This window comes from Cephus cinctus, unplaced genomic scaffold, assembly GCF_000341935.2.
Source record: "Cephus cinctus unplaced genomic scaffold, Ccin1 Ccin1_scaffold0126, whole genome shotgun sequence".
Classification (NCBI taxonomy): domain Eukaryota; kingdom Metazoa; phylum Arthropoda; class Insecta; order Hymenoptera; family Cephidae; genus Cephus; species Cephus cinctus.
In genome coordinates, this window is record NW_014332860.1 from 259,024 (window position 1) to 274,287 (window position 15,264).

General features: G+C 50.9%; 1 protein-coding gene across 2 annotated transcripts in view; it reads left to right on the plus strand.

Moving 5' to 3' along the window:
- The window catches only part of LOC107262759 (diacylglycerol O-acyltransferase 1), a 40,401-nt gene extending 36,860 nt beyond the window's left edge, over nucleotides 1–3,541 (plus strand). For both annotated transcript variants that reach the window (XM_015729288.2, XM_025080128.1), the window contains 3 exons: nucleotides 887–1,065; nucleotides 2,159–2,309; nucleotides 2,409–3,541. In XM_015729288.2, the coding sequence (XP_015584774.1) occupies nucleotides 887–1,065; nucleotides 2,159–2,309; nucleotides 2,409–2,585 (507 nt within the window). In that variant the 3' untranslated portion in view covers nucleotides 2,586–3,541. The remainder of the gene's footprint in view (nucleotides 1–886; nucleotides 1,066–2,158; nucleotides 2,310–2,408) is intronic.
- The last annotated feature ends 11,723 nt before the right edge of the window (nucleotides 3,542–15,264 follow it).

The following is a 15,264-nucleotide window of genomic DNA, read 5'->3' on the forward strand; positions in this document are numbered from 1 at the left end:
GGAGTAGCGATGAGTGTAAATTAAAAGGGCGCCCTCTCTCCCTCTCTTTGCCAAACTTTCTTCACTTTCCTTTCGTTCATCACACTCAAATCCGTTTACGGCGCTTTGGCTAGGACTTTTATTTGGCCGCGTCCGAACGGCTCTCGATATTCAGAGCGAAATTAGCCAGAGAACGCAGCCCGCTTTGTACGTCCCTATTAGGAACGCACAGTTACACCGTGTTAACGGGGCCTCCGGGCTAGATTTAGAGAAAAATAGATAATGCGCCAGCCAAGGCAAAGGGTAGGAACGAGAGTTAGAAGTTAGTCGGCAGCAAAAGAGGATAAATCGCCACGCGCTTCGGCGCAAACAGCCAGCGAACCAGGCGCACGTGCTCCGTCACAGGCTATTATGGTTCAAACTGCCAGATTTACTAACGGATCGTGGAAAAAAGAAAAAAAGGATCTTCCCACCCAGCACGTGGGACGCAGGCCGAAGTCCGCCTTCTTTGGTGAGCAAATCGTTTCTGCAAATAAATCAGACGAATTTTCCGACTCTGCCAATTTCGCATGGACTCTCTGATAGCTCGATCGACTCGTTAATTCCTATTGGGAAGGAACGATCGACAATGACACGTAATAAAGAAAGACGGGCAAACGTGACCGATCCGAAGCATCGAATCCTGTGAATCCTGTGAATCCTGCGAATCCTGCGAATCCAACAAAGAGGCAAACCGAGCGCCCCGAATTATCGCGAAAATCATTGGCGCGGGTATCGTGGTCGTCGTTGCGCGAGCAGATACCGTTAGATAATGCAGACGATTCGGATAGCAGAGATAACAGGTGATAATGCGGGATGGACAACGACACTCGAGTGGATTAACGTAAGTTCATTTGGATGCTCGCAGATTCCGAATCATCTGATGTGGCTGTGCTTTTTCTATCTGGTCTTCCACTCCTACTTGAACCTTATGGGCGAACTCCTGCATTTCGCGGATCGGAACTTTTACGGAGACTGGTGGAATTCTAACAATATTGATACTTTTTGGAGAAGCTGGAACATACCGGTCCATCGATGGGCTATACGGTGAGTGTATCTTGTATTTTTCTTACGTTTGTATCATTCGACTCTTTTTACGTCATCTGCGTCCAGACAGATTCCATTTCCAGAATAAATATATCGTGTCTTCCGCTACATCGAGATTCCATCGAGGCAACGCAAGTTTTTTCCGTCCTGAAGCATTTCACCATTTTTCCAAGTTTCTGCCTTTCTCTTCTGTTCGCCTTGAGCTCCGTAGAAGCGAAATGAACTGGGGTCGCCAAAGGCGACCGTGGAGGCGGGACGGTTCGGTACCCGAACGGGAGCAGAAGAAGAAGCGGAGCGCTTGGGGGGCTCAGGAAGTTCTCGTTTTTGGAAATCGTTAGGACGTTTAATCGACGTTCCACCCCGCAGCCGCGCCGGGAAGGGAAAGTTCGTTAACGAGTCTCCCGGTTTAAAGACATTTAATTAGATTTTTTTAACGGAAGACACTCTCACCGCGGGGCCGTCGCGCGAGATTAACAAATATTTCCGAGGTGCCAGAACGCTCATCCTGACGAAACCTTGAACCGTTCCTGGCCGCGCGCCATTCTCGCAAATAGCAATCACTGGCTAATCGTTTTGGTATTCGCCAAGAATTTCACTGAGAACTGCCCAAAGCCGAGCGAAAGGACCGAAAAACACGAAAGAGGAGCAGCAACGTCCTCGCTGGAGGCCGAACCTGCGAGCCTTAACTTCCACGATCAGCGGAAGTCGAAGGCGGCCGGGAAGATTGAAGTTCCAAGATATGACATAATATTCGAGGAATATCGAATCCCAAGGAGAGGAGGACGAGGAGGAGCATCAGGCGCCCAGACTGGCGCGGAGCCTCAAGGAAGAACGGAGTCGGCCTTTCAGCAGTGTAATGGGAAAAGCCGATACTCGTCGCCCTGGCGCACTTACTGCTCTTTATTCCAGATCCTTTATAATGGCCGCGTAATGGAACGTCGCATTGGAAATGGCTGTGGCCGATGCACGCGTCAGCCATTCGATCTCCATATATCATTTCCGAGCTGCCATCGTCGCGGCAAAAGCCGAACGAGCGCCTTTCTGAGAGTATTCTTTTTTTTTTTTCCTAAATATTCTATCCTTATTGCTTCAGGCATCTTTACATACCGATCGTGGGGATGGGCTACGGGAAGTCTACCGCCAGCATAACGGTCTTCTTCATCAGCGCCTTTTTCCACGAGTACCTCGTCAGCGTGCCGCTCAAGACTTTCAAAATTTGGGCATTCATGGGAATGATGGGACAGGTGAGATTAGCTTGATTACTCGAATTAGTTGTCTCAAGTCTCGGCGAACGAGAAGAACCGCGCAAGGCAGCCACGTGAACACGTCTTTCACTCTTTCAGATCCCTCTGTCCGCCCTGAGTAAGATAGTGGAGAAGCGTTGCGGCGCCCGATGGGGAAACATCGTCGTCTGGTCCAGTCTGATAATCGGCCAGCCACTTTGCATCATGATGTACTACCACGACTACGTGGTCACCCACTTTGGCGAGACTCTTCTCGAGGACTACTCGATCGTCTAGGTCCAGGTTCTCTCGGAGGCTGTGGGAGGGGGGGGGGAGAGACCCTCACGAGGATCTCGCACCGTTCCGCGTCCCGTTTACAGTTATCCTGCTCAGTTTGCTCATCGTGCTCCTCCCGATGTCGTCATCATTGTCCCGTCGGTCCATTGGAAAAACGGGAGGACACGCGCTAGAGGATAGAATATTTTTCTCAATTTACATGTCAATTTCTTTCCAAGCAGGATTGCTCGATCGGCGCTATCGATCACGAGAATCTTGGCTCGTGGGAATTGATCCGACGTCTTCCCAATATCCTTTTTGTCTTTTATTTTCCCCGTCTAATCCCTCCCTCCTGTATTATTTATTTATCGCGCGCAAATAGAGTCAGAAGTGCCTTACTCTTATCGAAAGGACGAACTCACCGCCCGATCGATCCTGCATCCCATTCTTGCGATGCAGAATGCATGCTTTATCTATAAAATGGATCCCCCATCGCCTTTTATGGCGCTCTATCTATATGTCTATGCGAGTGACATATAGGTAGAGTGGCGGATAGACGTATGTATTACGTAGGCAGACGTAAAGCAGATGGGAATGGTCTCCTTGGCGAGGTGGCGAGGCGACGAGGCGACTATAGCCAAGGAGCATCCTCGCGTTTCAGATGAATTAATCTAACGTCATACTTGATGTGCTGCGTGTAAAGTGAAATTGTACTCGTGGCTCGCCGATGGAGCGAAGAAGCATTTTTTAGGATTTTCTAGAGCCACTCTCACGCAGCATCGCCCCACTACGCGTCTGTAATATCTTTTATGTTATTATAATACTTCCCCTAGAGATACTTCGTACACGTATACATAAGTGTTTCGCTGCGTTCGCACGATTTGGACGGGACGTGCCGTATCTGTCCTCGTTTTATACCAATCGCGCATTGCCAATGTATGTTCTTATAATAAAATGCACGAAATGTTTCATACAAACTGAGGTATTCTTTAACCTCTGAACCTGACAGTGTGGGGAAAAAAGGGAAAAATTGTGCAGGAGCGAAGGTACGTAGAGAATTTTTGGAAATGAGCTAGGAGGACACGAAAATAGTGCAGCTGTCTGGCGGATGCTGGACCAGTGGTCGAGAAAGAAAGAAATTCTTAACCCGATGAACCAGCAGCATCTTCTCAATTGTTTCTCCAAGGGTGCCAAAAGCGGCGCAACGATCGGGGCTGAAGGTGTCCAGCCGTCCAGCCGTCCAGCCTCGTGATGGATAAACTTGAGTCTCGGCCGGAGCTGCTGGAACGGACGGCCGAACATTCGTCGACGTCAACCCAGACGTGGGACTCATTTGAGAATCACCTAAGGAATGTCATACGGAAACACATGCACTCTCTTAACTTCTTTGCAGGGGAATTCGCCTTGAGCGAAGCTTGGCGACCGGACGGGCTGCACGGGAACCAAAATAAGTGATTCGTGCGGAAAGCGCGAGTCCTCCGATCGGACATGGAATTCAGTCCTCTGCTGAAGATTCAGATTAAGAATTACAACCGAGAGACGCCCCTGCCGCTACGCGACACGGCCTATTTCCGGTTGGAGGGCGGGTAGTCGTGCTTCTGTCCTTTGCTGCTCCTCCGAACCAGGGAGAATTTAATTCCTCAATGGCTCAGATTAGGCCGTCTACAGGAGGGCGGGAATGGCTTCCAAGTATAACTTCCGGCAATTGGTGCAGGTTCTGAAGGAAGATCCGAGGAAGGTCAAGTCTTGATCTATCTATCTCTAATAGAATTTTTAGCCACTTGACTTTATCACCACATTCATAGTAGAGACTCCTTCGGATCCTCCGGGAGGATGTTTAGTCGGTCCATTCCGAGCGAGGGGATAAACCGGGAAACGTGAAATGGGAACCAGGAACGTCCGCAGGCCCCGTTTGGGAGGCACGAGGCGATCCTGCAGACTGGACTTGGGAGTGAGCACGCTCCGGCCTCTTCGACGCCGGGCGTCAGGACGCTTGCGTCGGCGAGTGACAGGAGAACGTGCGCGCGGAGGGTGAAGGGGAGGGGTGGACGGAACACGATGCTATAAGGGCGGGTGCGCCGCGACGCCTCTGCAGTGAGCGCCGCGACGCCTCCGAAGATGCTCGGTGCAGATCTCTGGGAACTTGGCTAGGAGGCACGAGGCTCGTTATCTCCTTCCTTCCTGCCTTCGCCCGTTCTCTCTTCCGACTCGTCAGTCGCAAAGCGCAACACGGTGTGACGCAAGTGTGACAATCGCGAGATCCACGTTCGTCCTTCAGATCTTTATGTGGGATAAAGCGCGCCTCTAGGAATGGTGTTAAAGAGTACGAATCCATGGCATTGACAGTGCTAAATTCCAGGAAGTGCCGTCAAGACTGAGTCCTCCTCTGCGTAGCTCAACGACAACTTCCGACAAGGTATTCCTTGGCAGGAAGTCAATTCTTCCGCATCCCACTCAGCCCACCTCACGTACTATCTTCTTACACGATAACGACCTGCAAGTTCAGGTGGCGTCCGATCGACCTGCTTCCCAGAGACACGCGGTACCTCGACTCGCAAATCCGTAGGCCAATGGAATTTCCTTTCCGGCTAGAGAAATCCGGCCTTTAGATTCCCAAGGTCCGAACACGAGCGTCGAACGGACGTGGCCGCGCGTAGACACGCGGACGACGGGCAATCCAGCCGACGCAGGATTCTGCATCCCGATAGGCTGTTACGTCACTGGCGCAGCGAACTGCGGTTCCTTTAAATCCCGAGGGCTCGCAGATCACTTGGCTCCCAGCCTCCCTCGCTTCCGTCGAATAATGTAGGATTCGTGCGCGAGTGGCAGCGTCGATACTCGATCACTGGAAAACACGTGTCCGTTACATTTTACAGTTAGTTACATTTTTCATGTAAACGGGAGCTAATCAATTGAGTTCGGGCCGTCGTCCAAAACTCCCCGTGAGCTTACTGATCCGTCGCAGTCGCGGACGCTTAAGGACGCGGTGGTTTCACCCGAAAGGAATGAGTATCGACAAGGCTGACCAGTGGACACAATATTCCCGTGACACTTGACCTGCTCCGCCAACGGAGGAACTTTTGAGTCGAAAGCCCGTAATGTTAAACGGCGCTGACTCCCTAGACGCTGGCAGGGACTGAGTCTACGGTCTCGACCGGAAGTCCTGCCAGTCCCGGGATCGACTGGGACTCTTCAAAGTCTACGGAGCCGAACGGACACGGAACTTCCTTCCATCCCCTCTCCTCCTTCTTTATCTTCTTCCACTTTGCCCCTCGCACGCTGCTTCTTCACCTTCGACCCTCCGAATCCTCGCGAGATTATATTTAATCTGACTAGGCACTTTCCCCGAGAGTGAAAGTCTCAAGTCCTATCAGTGTTCGTGGCTGTTGCCTGTCAAATGTATTTCAAAAAGGAGTCGCGCGGCGACGGGGGTGTCAAGGACAGGGGACTCGGGTGTCTCCGGAATGGATGAGGGAAGGAAGCCGACTCATGGCAAGTAGGTATCTTCCTCCTTCCGAGAGAGAGAGAGAGAGAGAGAGCGTGCTCAACGCGTGTTTCCATTATCGCCTTCATTTAAAAACCAAGAGGTAGGATCATCAAAGGACCTCACAAGTCCCCATCAGCTTATTCATTTCGCTTCGCAATACTTATTTATTTTGGTTCGCAGCATGATAGCGGCATCCCTTGATTCCCATGATCCTCCCGATCTGTCGTAAGCCATATCCTTTCTATTTGCTGCGCGCTCGACCCTTGCATCAGCCCTGGGAGCAACCGGAAGTGCACCTTGCAGCCGGTGCATGTCAGACGGTGATCTCCCTAAGAATTAGTTTTCGCGCTGCGCTTCCGCCGGGAGTCTTAACCTCCGTTCTTCGATTCCGCACTCGTAAGAACCGTCCGTTTCTGAGTATTTACTGTTGCCTTTAACCACCTTCCCTCCCCTCTCGCCCCCTTCCCAGACAGACTGCTCGCAGCTGTTCGTTAGCTTCCGGGAAAAACGAAGGAAAAACGAAGAGGCGTCGTGCATCGCGCGACCTAAAGTAGGTTAATGCGTAAGACGCGATTCCACGAATAATCAGTAATAAAAAAATGTGCTATCGGTCAGCCTGTAAATTACCTTTGTGATGCGAATTGATTTGAATAGCGAATGGAAATTCTGCCGGCAAGATTCGTCATTTATTTTTCTGCAATTGGAATAAACGATCTGCGTGCGGTTTAGCATCGCGCATCAATCACGGATGCATTACGAGTCGAAGGAAAAAGCGCAAGCATCCTGATAATCCGCTGGACCATTGGTAGCGGCACGTGGGAGCCGCATCTCCTCCGTGCGGCGTCCCAGCACGTAACAGTCCAGGGACTATTCCACAGTCAACTTCCAGCCGTCCGAATGAAACTTCGATAATCGTTTTTATTGTTAACGAGAGGCGAGCATCGCTTTTTCGCTCCTTGTTAACGAGACTCCGATGTAAATCAGCCCTCGGCCCATTGGCATTTCCCGGATGCTATCCGTTTCCAACTAATAGTAAGCCAAAGAAACTTTCTTCCCGTTCGATTGCAGCGCGACGCTCGAAACTTGAGTCGCGCGAAAACCTGGAAAATTGGCGGGCAACTTTTCCGAAGGAATTGTGGAAACGACGGAAAGGGAAAGTACAGAAGCAACACGCGCAAGTAAGAATGGACCACGTGTAAGGAACATGCGCGATTCGAAGGGTTGCGCTTGGGGGCTTGTCTTTTTAAGGGATAGTAAGTCTTCAGTTGAATTAATAAAAGATTCTCAAAAGAGGAAATCGTGATCGATAAGTACTCGGTGAGACGTCGTGTGAAGGAGAGGATAAGAGAAGAAGAAGAGTCGAACGGGATGCTGCGATTTACGGATGGACGCATCAGTGCGCAATTCGTTCGTCGCGGATGGGTTTTTCACTTTTTGATTCGAAATCTTACGACGCCAGCACGTGAATGTCGAAGCGCCAGATGTCGGTGGCGTCCCGCTAAACTTTTGCATTTTTATTCCTCCTAATAAAATCTACTCGCGCTGCGAGAAACTCCGAAATTTCATTTCTAAGACCACCATGCCGACTCCCGATCATCGCGATCACCACAGGAGCATCAGGACCCGGTGGTCCTGATCGGGTGCGCGATCACGTGTCTCGAGTTTCTTTCCCAGACTTCCCGTACGTGGACTTCTTTGCCCTCGTGAATCCTCGAGTCTCATCGGCGATCGATCGGCCGACCTTCCCCCAAAGCAGCCCAGAGACTTTCAAAGGATCGAAATGGACTCGAAATCGAATTCTTCATTTCCTTCTTTCTTGTGGTTTAAATGGAGAATCGGCTCCGGAATGTCCCGTTGGCTTATTCGGCCATCAACGTTTGCCGTTTGCCGTCGCTATTCCCAAGCGGTTCGAGTTTCCAAGGTTTCGATACTTTTTCAAGACTTTCGGGAACAAACTCCATATTACGGGATAGCCGTGTCCTTCGGTAAATCACGTTAAGCCGCTCTCAAAGCCTCAGCCGCTTTCGCATGCGTTCCCGATGCCGGAGCATAGACTATAGTCATCTGAACCGTCCTAAAGATAGCAGAGCGGATTGGGCGGAATGCGAAATCTCGAAGCTAAGGAAGAGTCAAGAGTGAGATCACCCAACAATCTTCTTTCTTGCTCCTTTTTACGATTCCTTATGCATCTCTTTCTTCCCCTCCTCCAGCTGGACTCGGTCGCGTCTGGACCACATCAATATATCCCGTCATAAATCATTCGGGGACGCGACTCTCTCTCTCTCTCTCTCTCTCTCTGTCTCTCTCTCTCTCGGCTATCGCTTATTTATTCATTGCGCTAGTTTTCGCACTCTCGACCCTCCTCGCGGAGGATCTGGACCGCCTTAAACTTAACCCAGGAGTTCGATCTGACAGCGAACTTCTTCTTAGAGCTTCCTACCACATTGCACGTTGAACGAAGATCCAGCAGAATCTCTGGACCATTTCTATCTCTTTCTGTGGTGGAAGAATAACCGAAAGAAGAAAAATGTCGCAGAAATAGGTCGAGTTGATGGTGATCGGGGCTCGATCCTTGAGAGTTTTATGCTTGGGAGGGAGAGAGAGAGCCCTGCGTCCTATCACGTGGAGTCCCTTCCGCTTCGCCTCAGGTGCCAAACAAAAGTAAAAGATTCAACTCGGCGCACCAAGAAGTCTCCAGCCTTTAGATGATTCGCGGTGTAACTTTCATCACGTCTGATATGACAATGTTTCCATCGGATTCAAAATGTTGTCTCTGATAATACGGAGGGTCGAAGCCTGGAATCACGATGGGGGGGGGGGGGGGGGGGGGCGGATGCTCCCCCCGGAAAATCCTGGAATCTATGCCCCCGTTGATTTATTTAATGCTCTTTCGGAGCCCAGAGCCGTGAGGTGCAGAAGCTGCAGAAGCTGCACGAAGCCACAAAGGCTGTGCTGACGATGAGCTGCGACGAGATTCGATCTAATCGCTGTCTCCTTCCGTCTTTCCTAATCGCACAGCGTCTCTCGCCAATTTCTTGCATTAATCCAAAGAGAGTCTGCTGGACGCGCTCTGTTAACCTTCGAGTGCTTGGGCTAGGACTGGTCCAACGGTCGAAGAACGCGACTAGAGAACGAGAGAAGAATCTCTGGTGAATATCGAGAAGATTCGTTTTCATCTGCCGATACTAAAGATCCAAGTCGCGCTGTACCAGAGAAGAAGTTAAAAGGGGAAGAACCGATTAGGGAAACTAAAATTTATTTTCAGGTTTCGAGGATTGGAATTTCGAAGTTTGCGGCACATTCCGCGGATGGGCGATAGAGAATCGAAGAGGGACGAGAGGAAGATGTTCGCTCGCTAAAAACCTCGTACTTCCAATAACAAATTCTGATTAATAAAAACCGATGAAATTGGCGAAGCTGATCAGTCGGCGCTCGCCGTTCGGATCGAGGCACTCGATACCTATTTATTATTTCGTTTACTCATCTTTTTCCCAGCTGGCTTCCGTTTCTTGAACCATTTTCTCCGTCGACTTTCCGTGGACTATTTTGACATTTCTAAAGCGACCGCAACCTGTCGGATGGACTGCATACCGGAAGTGACAAGCTGCAAATTCTTATGCATTATCGTCATCTTCTTAGTGCGTTATATTTATCATTCTGTCATTCTGGTCTCTGTTCTCGTGTCTTTTCTGGTATATTATTAATTCTTATCGTGGAAAAAGAAATTTATCAAAGAGCTTTCTTTTTTAGTGAGAAGAAGGAATGGGAAGGCAGGAAAAGAATCCAGCCGAGCCTTTCTTCAAAGTTTCGTCCTTCGCTATAGTTTGCATTTCGGAGGAAAGATTGCTTGGATAAATTTGCTAGGCGATTTTTGCACCGTTTCGGCAAACCGGAGAGCCAAATAGGGAGCTTTTTAATAAGGATTGAATTAGGCGATTAGGCGATAAGGCGAGCGAAGGGCTCCGCGCCTCCTAAGCGATGGTGGCTAATGCATTATTCATATACATATTCGACACCATCAATAATTTGATACTCGACAATTCCGATTCTCAATGCGATCCAGCTGAACTTAAATACGTAATGTAAATTCACATCTCGAGCGCCGGAGGTTTTAAAAGGTTCCTCTTGCTTTTTTTGTTTCAGAACAAAAGAATAAAACGCGATAAGAAGAGGTGAAAAATTGAAGGACTATTTCTGACGATTCCACTAATCGTCAGAGCGTCGAATTTGGTTAGGAAGCTTTAGGATCTAGGATCTAGGATCTACGGTAGAAGATCCCGAAGGCGGATCAGCATCGCCGCTGAGACAGGAAGAGAAAAGTCGAAGCTGCCAGGAGGAAGGATGAAATTGAACAGGACGTTATAAATTTTCCACCGAGGAGTATAGTTAATGGGTGACGCTAAGCTATGCATTGAAAGAAAGGTGAAAGGTGAAAGGTAAAAGATCACCAATGGATGTCGAGAGAAAGCGAGAGCATACAACAAAGCCTATTGTTGCACGGCAGCCTAAAGTGCGAAGCGTCAAAAGCGCCAAGTGTAAAGCGTCTCCAGGAGGCCACCAGGAGAAGACGGATCCCTCGACGATTATCCTGTTGAAACGAGATCAGATTTAGCCTCTGGTTTACTGTTAACTATTCTCTTGAAATAACCTGGGGAATTTGCGCTACCGGAGAGAAAGAGAAAGCTGCTGATCACGTTTCACGACGTCCACCCACTCCTCCTATCTCGCACTGGGATTTCTTTCGAGTTCCCTGGTCTCGCCCCATCACCCCGTCACCTCTCGAATGCTCCTTTAAGAGCAGCCGCTGCGGATGAGCTCATAAAAATATAACGACTTTGATTTAGCCGAGCTTAAACGGAGATATCGAGCATCTTTCCCTGGGGAAGGAATCGCATAAAGCAGGAGAAATCTATCTTTGATGGTGTCGTCGCTTTACAGCAGACTGCCAACGTCGACGTCGCTGGCGTCGTCCGTCAAAAGTGCCCAAGTCAGCGTCACGGCGCTACGCCGCAACGTGAAAGCTCACTGAGAGACTGACAGCGAATGGCTACGGAGACGACGCCCGATTCTCCCGAGCGTCGCCAGGTGGTCTGCATGAACGTAGCCGCAAGGCGTCGGGGATGAAAGCGTCGTCCCGTCGGCTCCCGTTAGAAGAATCTTCGCATCGAAGATCCGAGGATTTCTTGTCGCTGCGATGGATCACGTCCACCTGAAGACGAGATCCAGCTCGAAGAGTAATCCCTCGAAGATGGCATGCGAGAAAGCGTCGCGACGTCTTAGAAGCGTCCTAGTGAAGGCGTCCCGCGTGGGCGTCTCGACGGCCGAAGTAGCGAATTTACCTTCGGCTAAGAAACTCATCCCCCAAAGAGATCACGGCTGGAGACTCGCCGTTTTCCTGATCCTGATGATCGCCGGGGTCGTCATCGTCGCCCTGGTCTGCACGGCGAGGAAGGGTTGCTCGCGGATCGAAGACATCGTAAGTATAGTCTCATTGGTTCATAACTCATTCGTCGCAGGCACCACGTCACGAGGCTACAAAGACGAAGCTGCGTCCAAGTTGACGAATCTCCGTGCACCCGGACCAGAGGCAGGAGCGAACAGAGTTCTCGAGACGCCTCCGAGTCTCCGAGGACAAAGGACCGGAAGAATCGGAAGCTTTTCAAAGAAGCGGGGGGCACCCGCGATTACCTCGAAATAAGGTCAACGAGTTAGGATCCCGTGTTGCGTTGTTTTCAGTTTCGCTCTCTGAAATTACCGATCAAGGGCTTTCAAACAATTACCCTTTCAGGAGGATTTGCCGGCTGAGGGGCGGTTAAGGCCGGACGAGGGAGGATTCGAGCTTTAGGCTAATCAGAGCCGCAGGGGAGGCAGGAGGAAAGGTGGGTGCAGCCTGCGGGTTGCTCCGGAGCCTCGTGCTAACGGGAAGTGGCGTCACCACGAGCCAATAGAAACTACACTGTTCCACGAGCAGAAAATTACTCATCCCCTGCGAACTAGCCATTCCGAGCCCTAACGTTAAAGCTGATCCGCAATCAGTGACGAGGTGGCTGGTGTAGCGTCCCTCCCTGTTGATACTTTGAGTAGATCTATCATTTTTGCCCGGAGCCAACTCAAAGGAGTCAAAGTAGATGGCTCTGATCTCTCGCCCAGCAGCCTCCAGTCCCTCCAGTGGTTTGTCCGATGGACCCTGCCGAACGATTTCCAGAATCCACAGGCTCCCACTTGCCTCAGGACATTTCTCCGAATCCTCGGCAACGCTGACGTCCGCACGAGACGCGCATCGGACGTTCATGAATCCGTCCGTTTCTCATGACCTCATGACCCGTGGCAGACGCATCCGCACCTTCCTGACGAACGCCTGTCTGACGCTGCGCCGAGCTTGCGTGTCCCTCCCATCTGTTCTCTCTCTCTCGCTCTCGTGGATCCCTTCGATACTCTCGCTCCCGCTAGCAGTTTATAGGGCCAGCATAATTCGAGAATAACGGGACATCAGCATGGCATGCCCGTCACGCGTCAAGGATACGATCTGCGACAGCTCGTCCTTTCCCGTTATTCCGTAACTCCTCACCCGCGGACTAATTAACACGACTTCCTGGACGGCGTCGTTTCGCCCACTTCCATTCCATTTTCCACTGCCTATACCTATATCCATCCATCGGTCGTCCATTACCGTATTCACGATTTCCTGGGAAGGGAATCTGCCGAGAGTATCAAGGCTCAACCGGTGCTGCTCGGTGCCTGACAATTGCCTCGCTTGTTGAGCGCCAAAGCAACGAGGACAAGAGGCCCATTAAAGGAGGGTTCAAGTTCCAAATCACGTTCCCGTTAACGTGATTACCGCAGGAAACGAGGGGTGACACACAGCGCGATTTGCGGCAGGTGATCGCATTGGGGATGCTGGTGCCGACCTGGACCTGGACCTCATCCGGCTCCCCAGATCGCTCGCTGCTCACTCCGGCAATTTCTTCTTTCCCAGGTAATTCCTGTACAAGTCATTCCTACACAAGCCACGCGTACCTACCTTCTCTACTATTCGCAAAAGTATCGACAAATTAGCTTGACGTTGGGAATCTCGTGCAGAAACATCGTATTCCGTAGGGTGAGTGCAGGGTGCAGGCTGCAGGCTGCGAAGAATAAATAGACTTTTCAGTAAGGGATGTTACACCCCGAGAACGTAACGTCGAACTGTCTTGTAATTCTGACGGTTACTACCCTCTAGTGTTCCGCGATAACGTCGCCGCGGGTCCTGACAGAGAGTGAGTGCGCAAAGGACGCGTGACAGCCCGAGCTGATATCACTGCCAGGGACGCATCCAGGACTATTTCAAAGGGATCCTCTATTTTGCGTTCGACGTTCTGCGAGACTCGAATGTGTCACTCGGAGGCAACTAACGTCTTCCTCCTGGCTCTCTTGGGAATAAACTGGCTATACGAGAAGGGGGGCAGTTAAGTTCGTCAATTGGTCGTCGCAAGAAAGTTCCTCGCGATTAAGCATGCAAGGGACGGAGCAAGAAGGCCATTACCAAAGTCCCATATAATCAGCCGTTAATTAGCCTCTCGAGCGTCCGAGCTCCAGTTCATAACTATTTAGCTTCGCGGCTAAAGTAACGGCGACAGAGTGACGCCTCGCGATAGTAAGAGATGCCTTATTCGCCCGGCGGGTTCCTGCTTGAGGATAAAATAAGGCAGGGGGGTAGGAGGGCCAAGGAGGAAAAGGCCGAGTGCCAGGCCGGACAATTTCGTCCGCTTGACGAGAGTTTGAAACGCGGCAGTCTCGGGCAGCGTTCTTCCATCCTGGCAGCAGCTGCGTCTGTAGGTGGCTGCATCCGTGCAGCATCCAGGCGTGCAAATCCTGACGCCTCGGCCTTCCGCCCTCCAATGCAGATTAAACTGTCAAAGGGAATATCGCCTGGTAATTCCTTGGCCTCTCGATTTGCTCTTGGCTACAGGAAAAAAAAAAGATGAAAGAGTAAAGATCGATATGGAATTCCCTGGCACTCCGGCGATCTAGTCGAATGCTGCACGAGCGCACACGTGCGCCAGATTTAGGGGTAGGAAATGACGTTAGAAAGTGCAGGCAGCTGCCTCCTTCGGTTGATATTCGCGAAGGGCGAACCGCAAGGAAAAGGAAAAGCGCGGCTGGAGTCAATCGGCGAACTGTATAGCTATAACTGTATAGTTTCGAAGACAAAGTTGGTTTCAGCGTGCGAGGAATGGTGCGCGCACGTTTCGGGCTCCAGGCTGGAGGGAGGCGAGGCGTCGCGCTGTAACATTGCGGAATTGCTATCTGCTAATTACGCGCGACGTGGCTTCGAGCGAGAATTCCAGCAGCCGAAAGGAATTATCGTCGGTGAAACATGCCGACGCCATCCCTCTGCCCCACGCACTGAAATCGTTACGTCGTTCCCGCTTCTCTCGCAGCGCGAGAGAGAAAGAGAAGGGTCGTCAGGATGGCTAAGTAGAAAATGGCCAACTGTGGAATTCCGTTTCATGGGCCAATCAGGTCGAACACGTGCTCCCGTGATCGGCCCTCGCGGTTTCCCGTTCTTTCAATTCCTCTGAAAAATCCCCGTCAAATTTCTGTTGGCTCCCTTGTGACTCGTCCACCCTTGCGACTCCACAGTTCCATCCTCTCAGGTTCCTCGGTGAACTCTGCGTGCTGGCTGAGCGCTGAAGGTGGCCGCGAATGGCGAACCTGCTGAAGCTTCTTGCTCATCACTCATAAGAAGCGACGAAGCAGTAGCTGGCGAGACGGAAATAGAAGGAGCGATAAGAGAACGGGAGACAAAGAAAGCAGAAATCAGCCTCTGGGGATGTTTTAGCGCCAGAGGCGAATCCATTGATGACGATTCCCCTGTTAACGCTCAATAATATGGATGATTTTGTTAAGAACAATTCTGAGGTTGTCCAGCCTTTTTTATTGCTTTACAAAGTTACGGGGTGCCGGCGTCGGGCAGCGTTTGCCTTCCGTCTTCGACGACTGCTTCGAGGTCTGATCATGCGCGAGCTAAGAACCGAGCGTCTATTAAGACCGGCCGAAAGTCCTTACCAGGGTTCCTCGCAGCGGAACCTAGGTTACTGCGGGGAGACTAGGAGGCTGAAGCGAGGTCGTTAGACCACTTCTGCAACTCACCAGTTACTGGTCGGTCAGTCGGGGCAAGACTGACTGAAATTACCCCGATTTCGCGGCTTTTTATACCCTTGAAATCAGGGG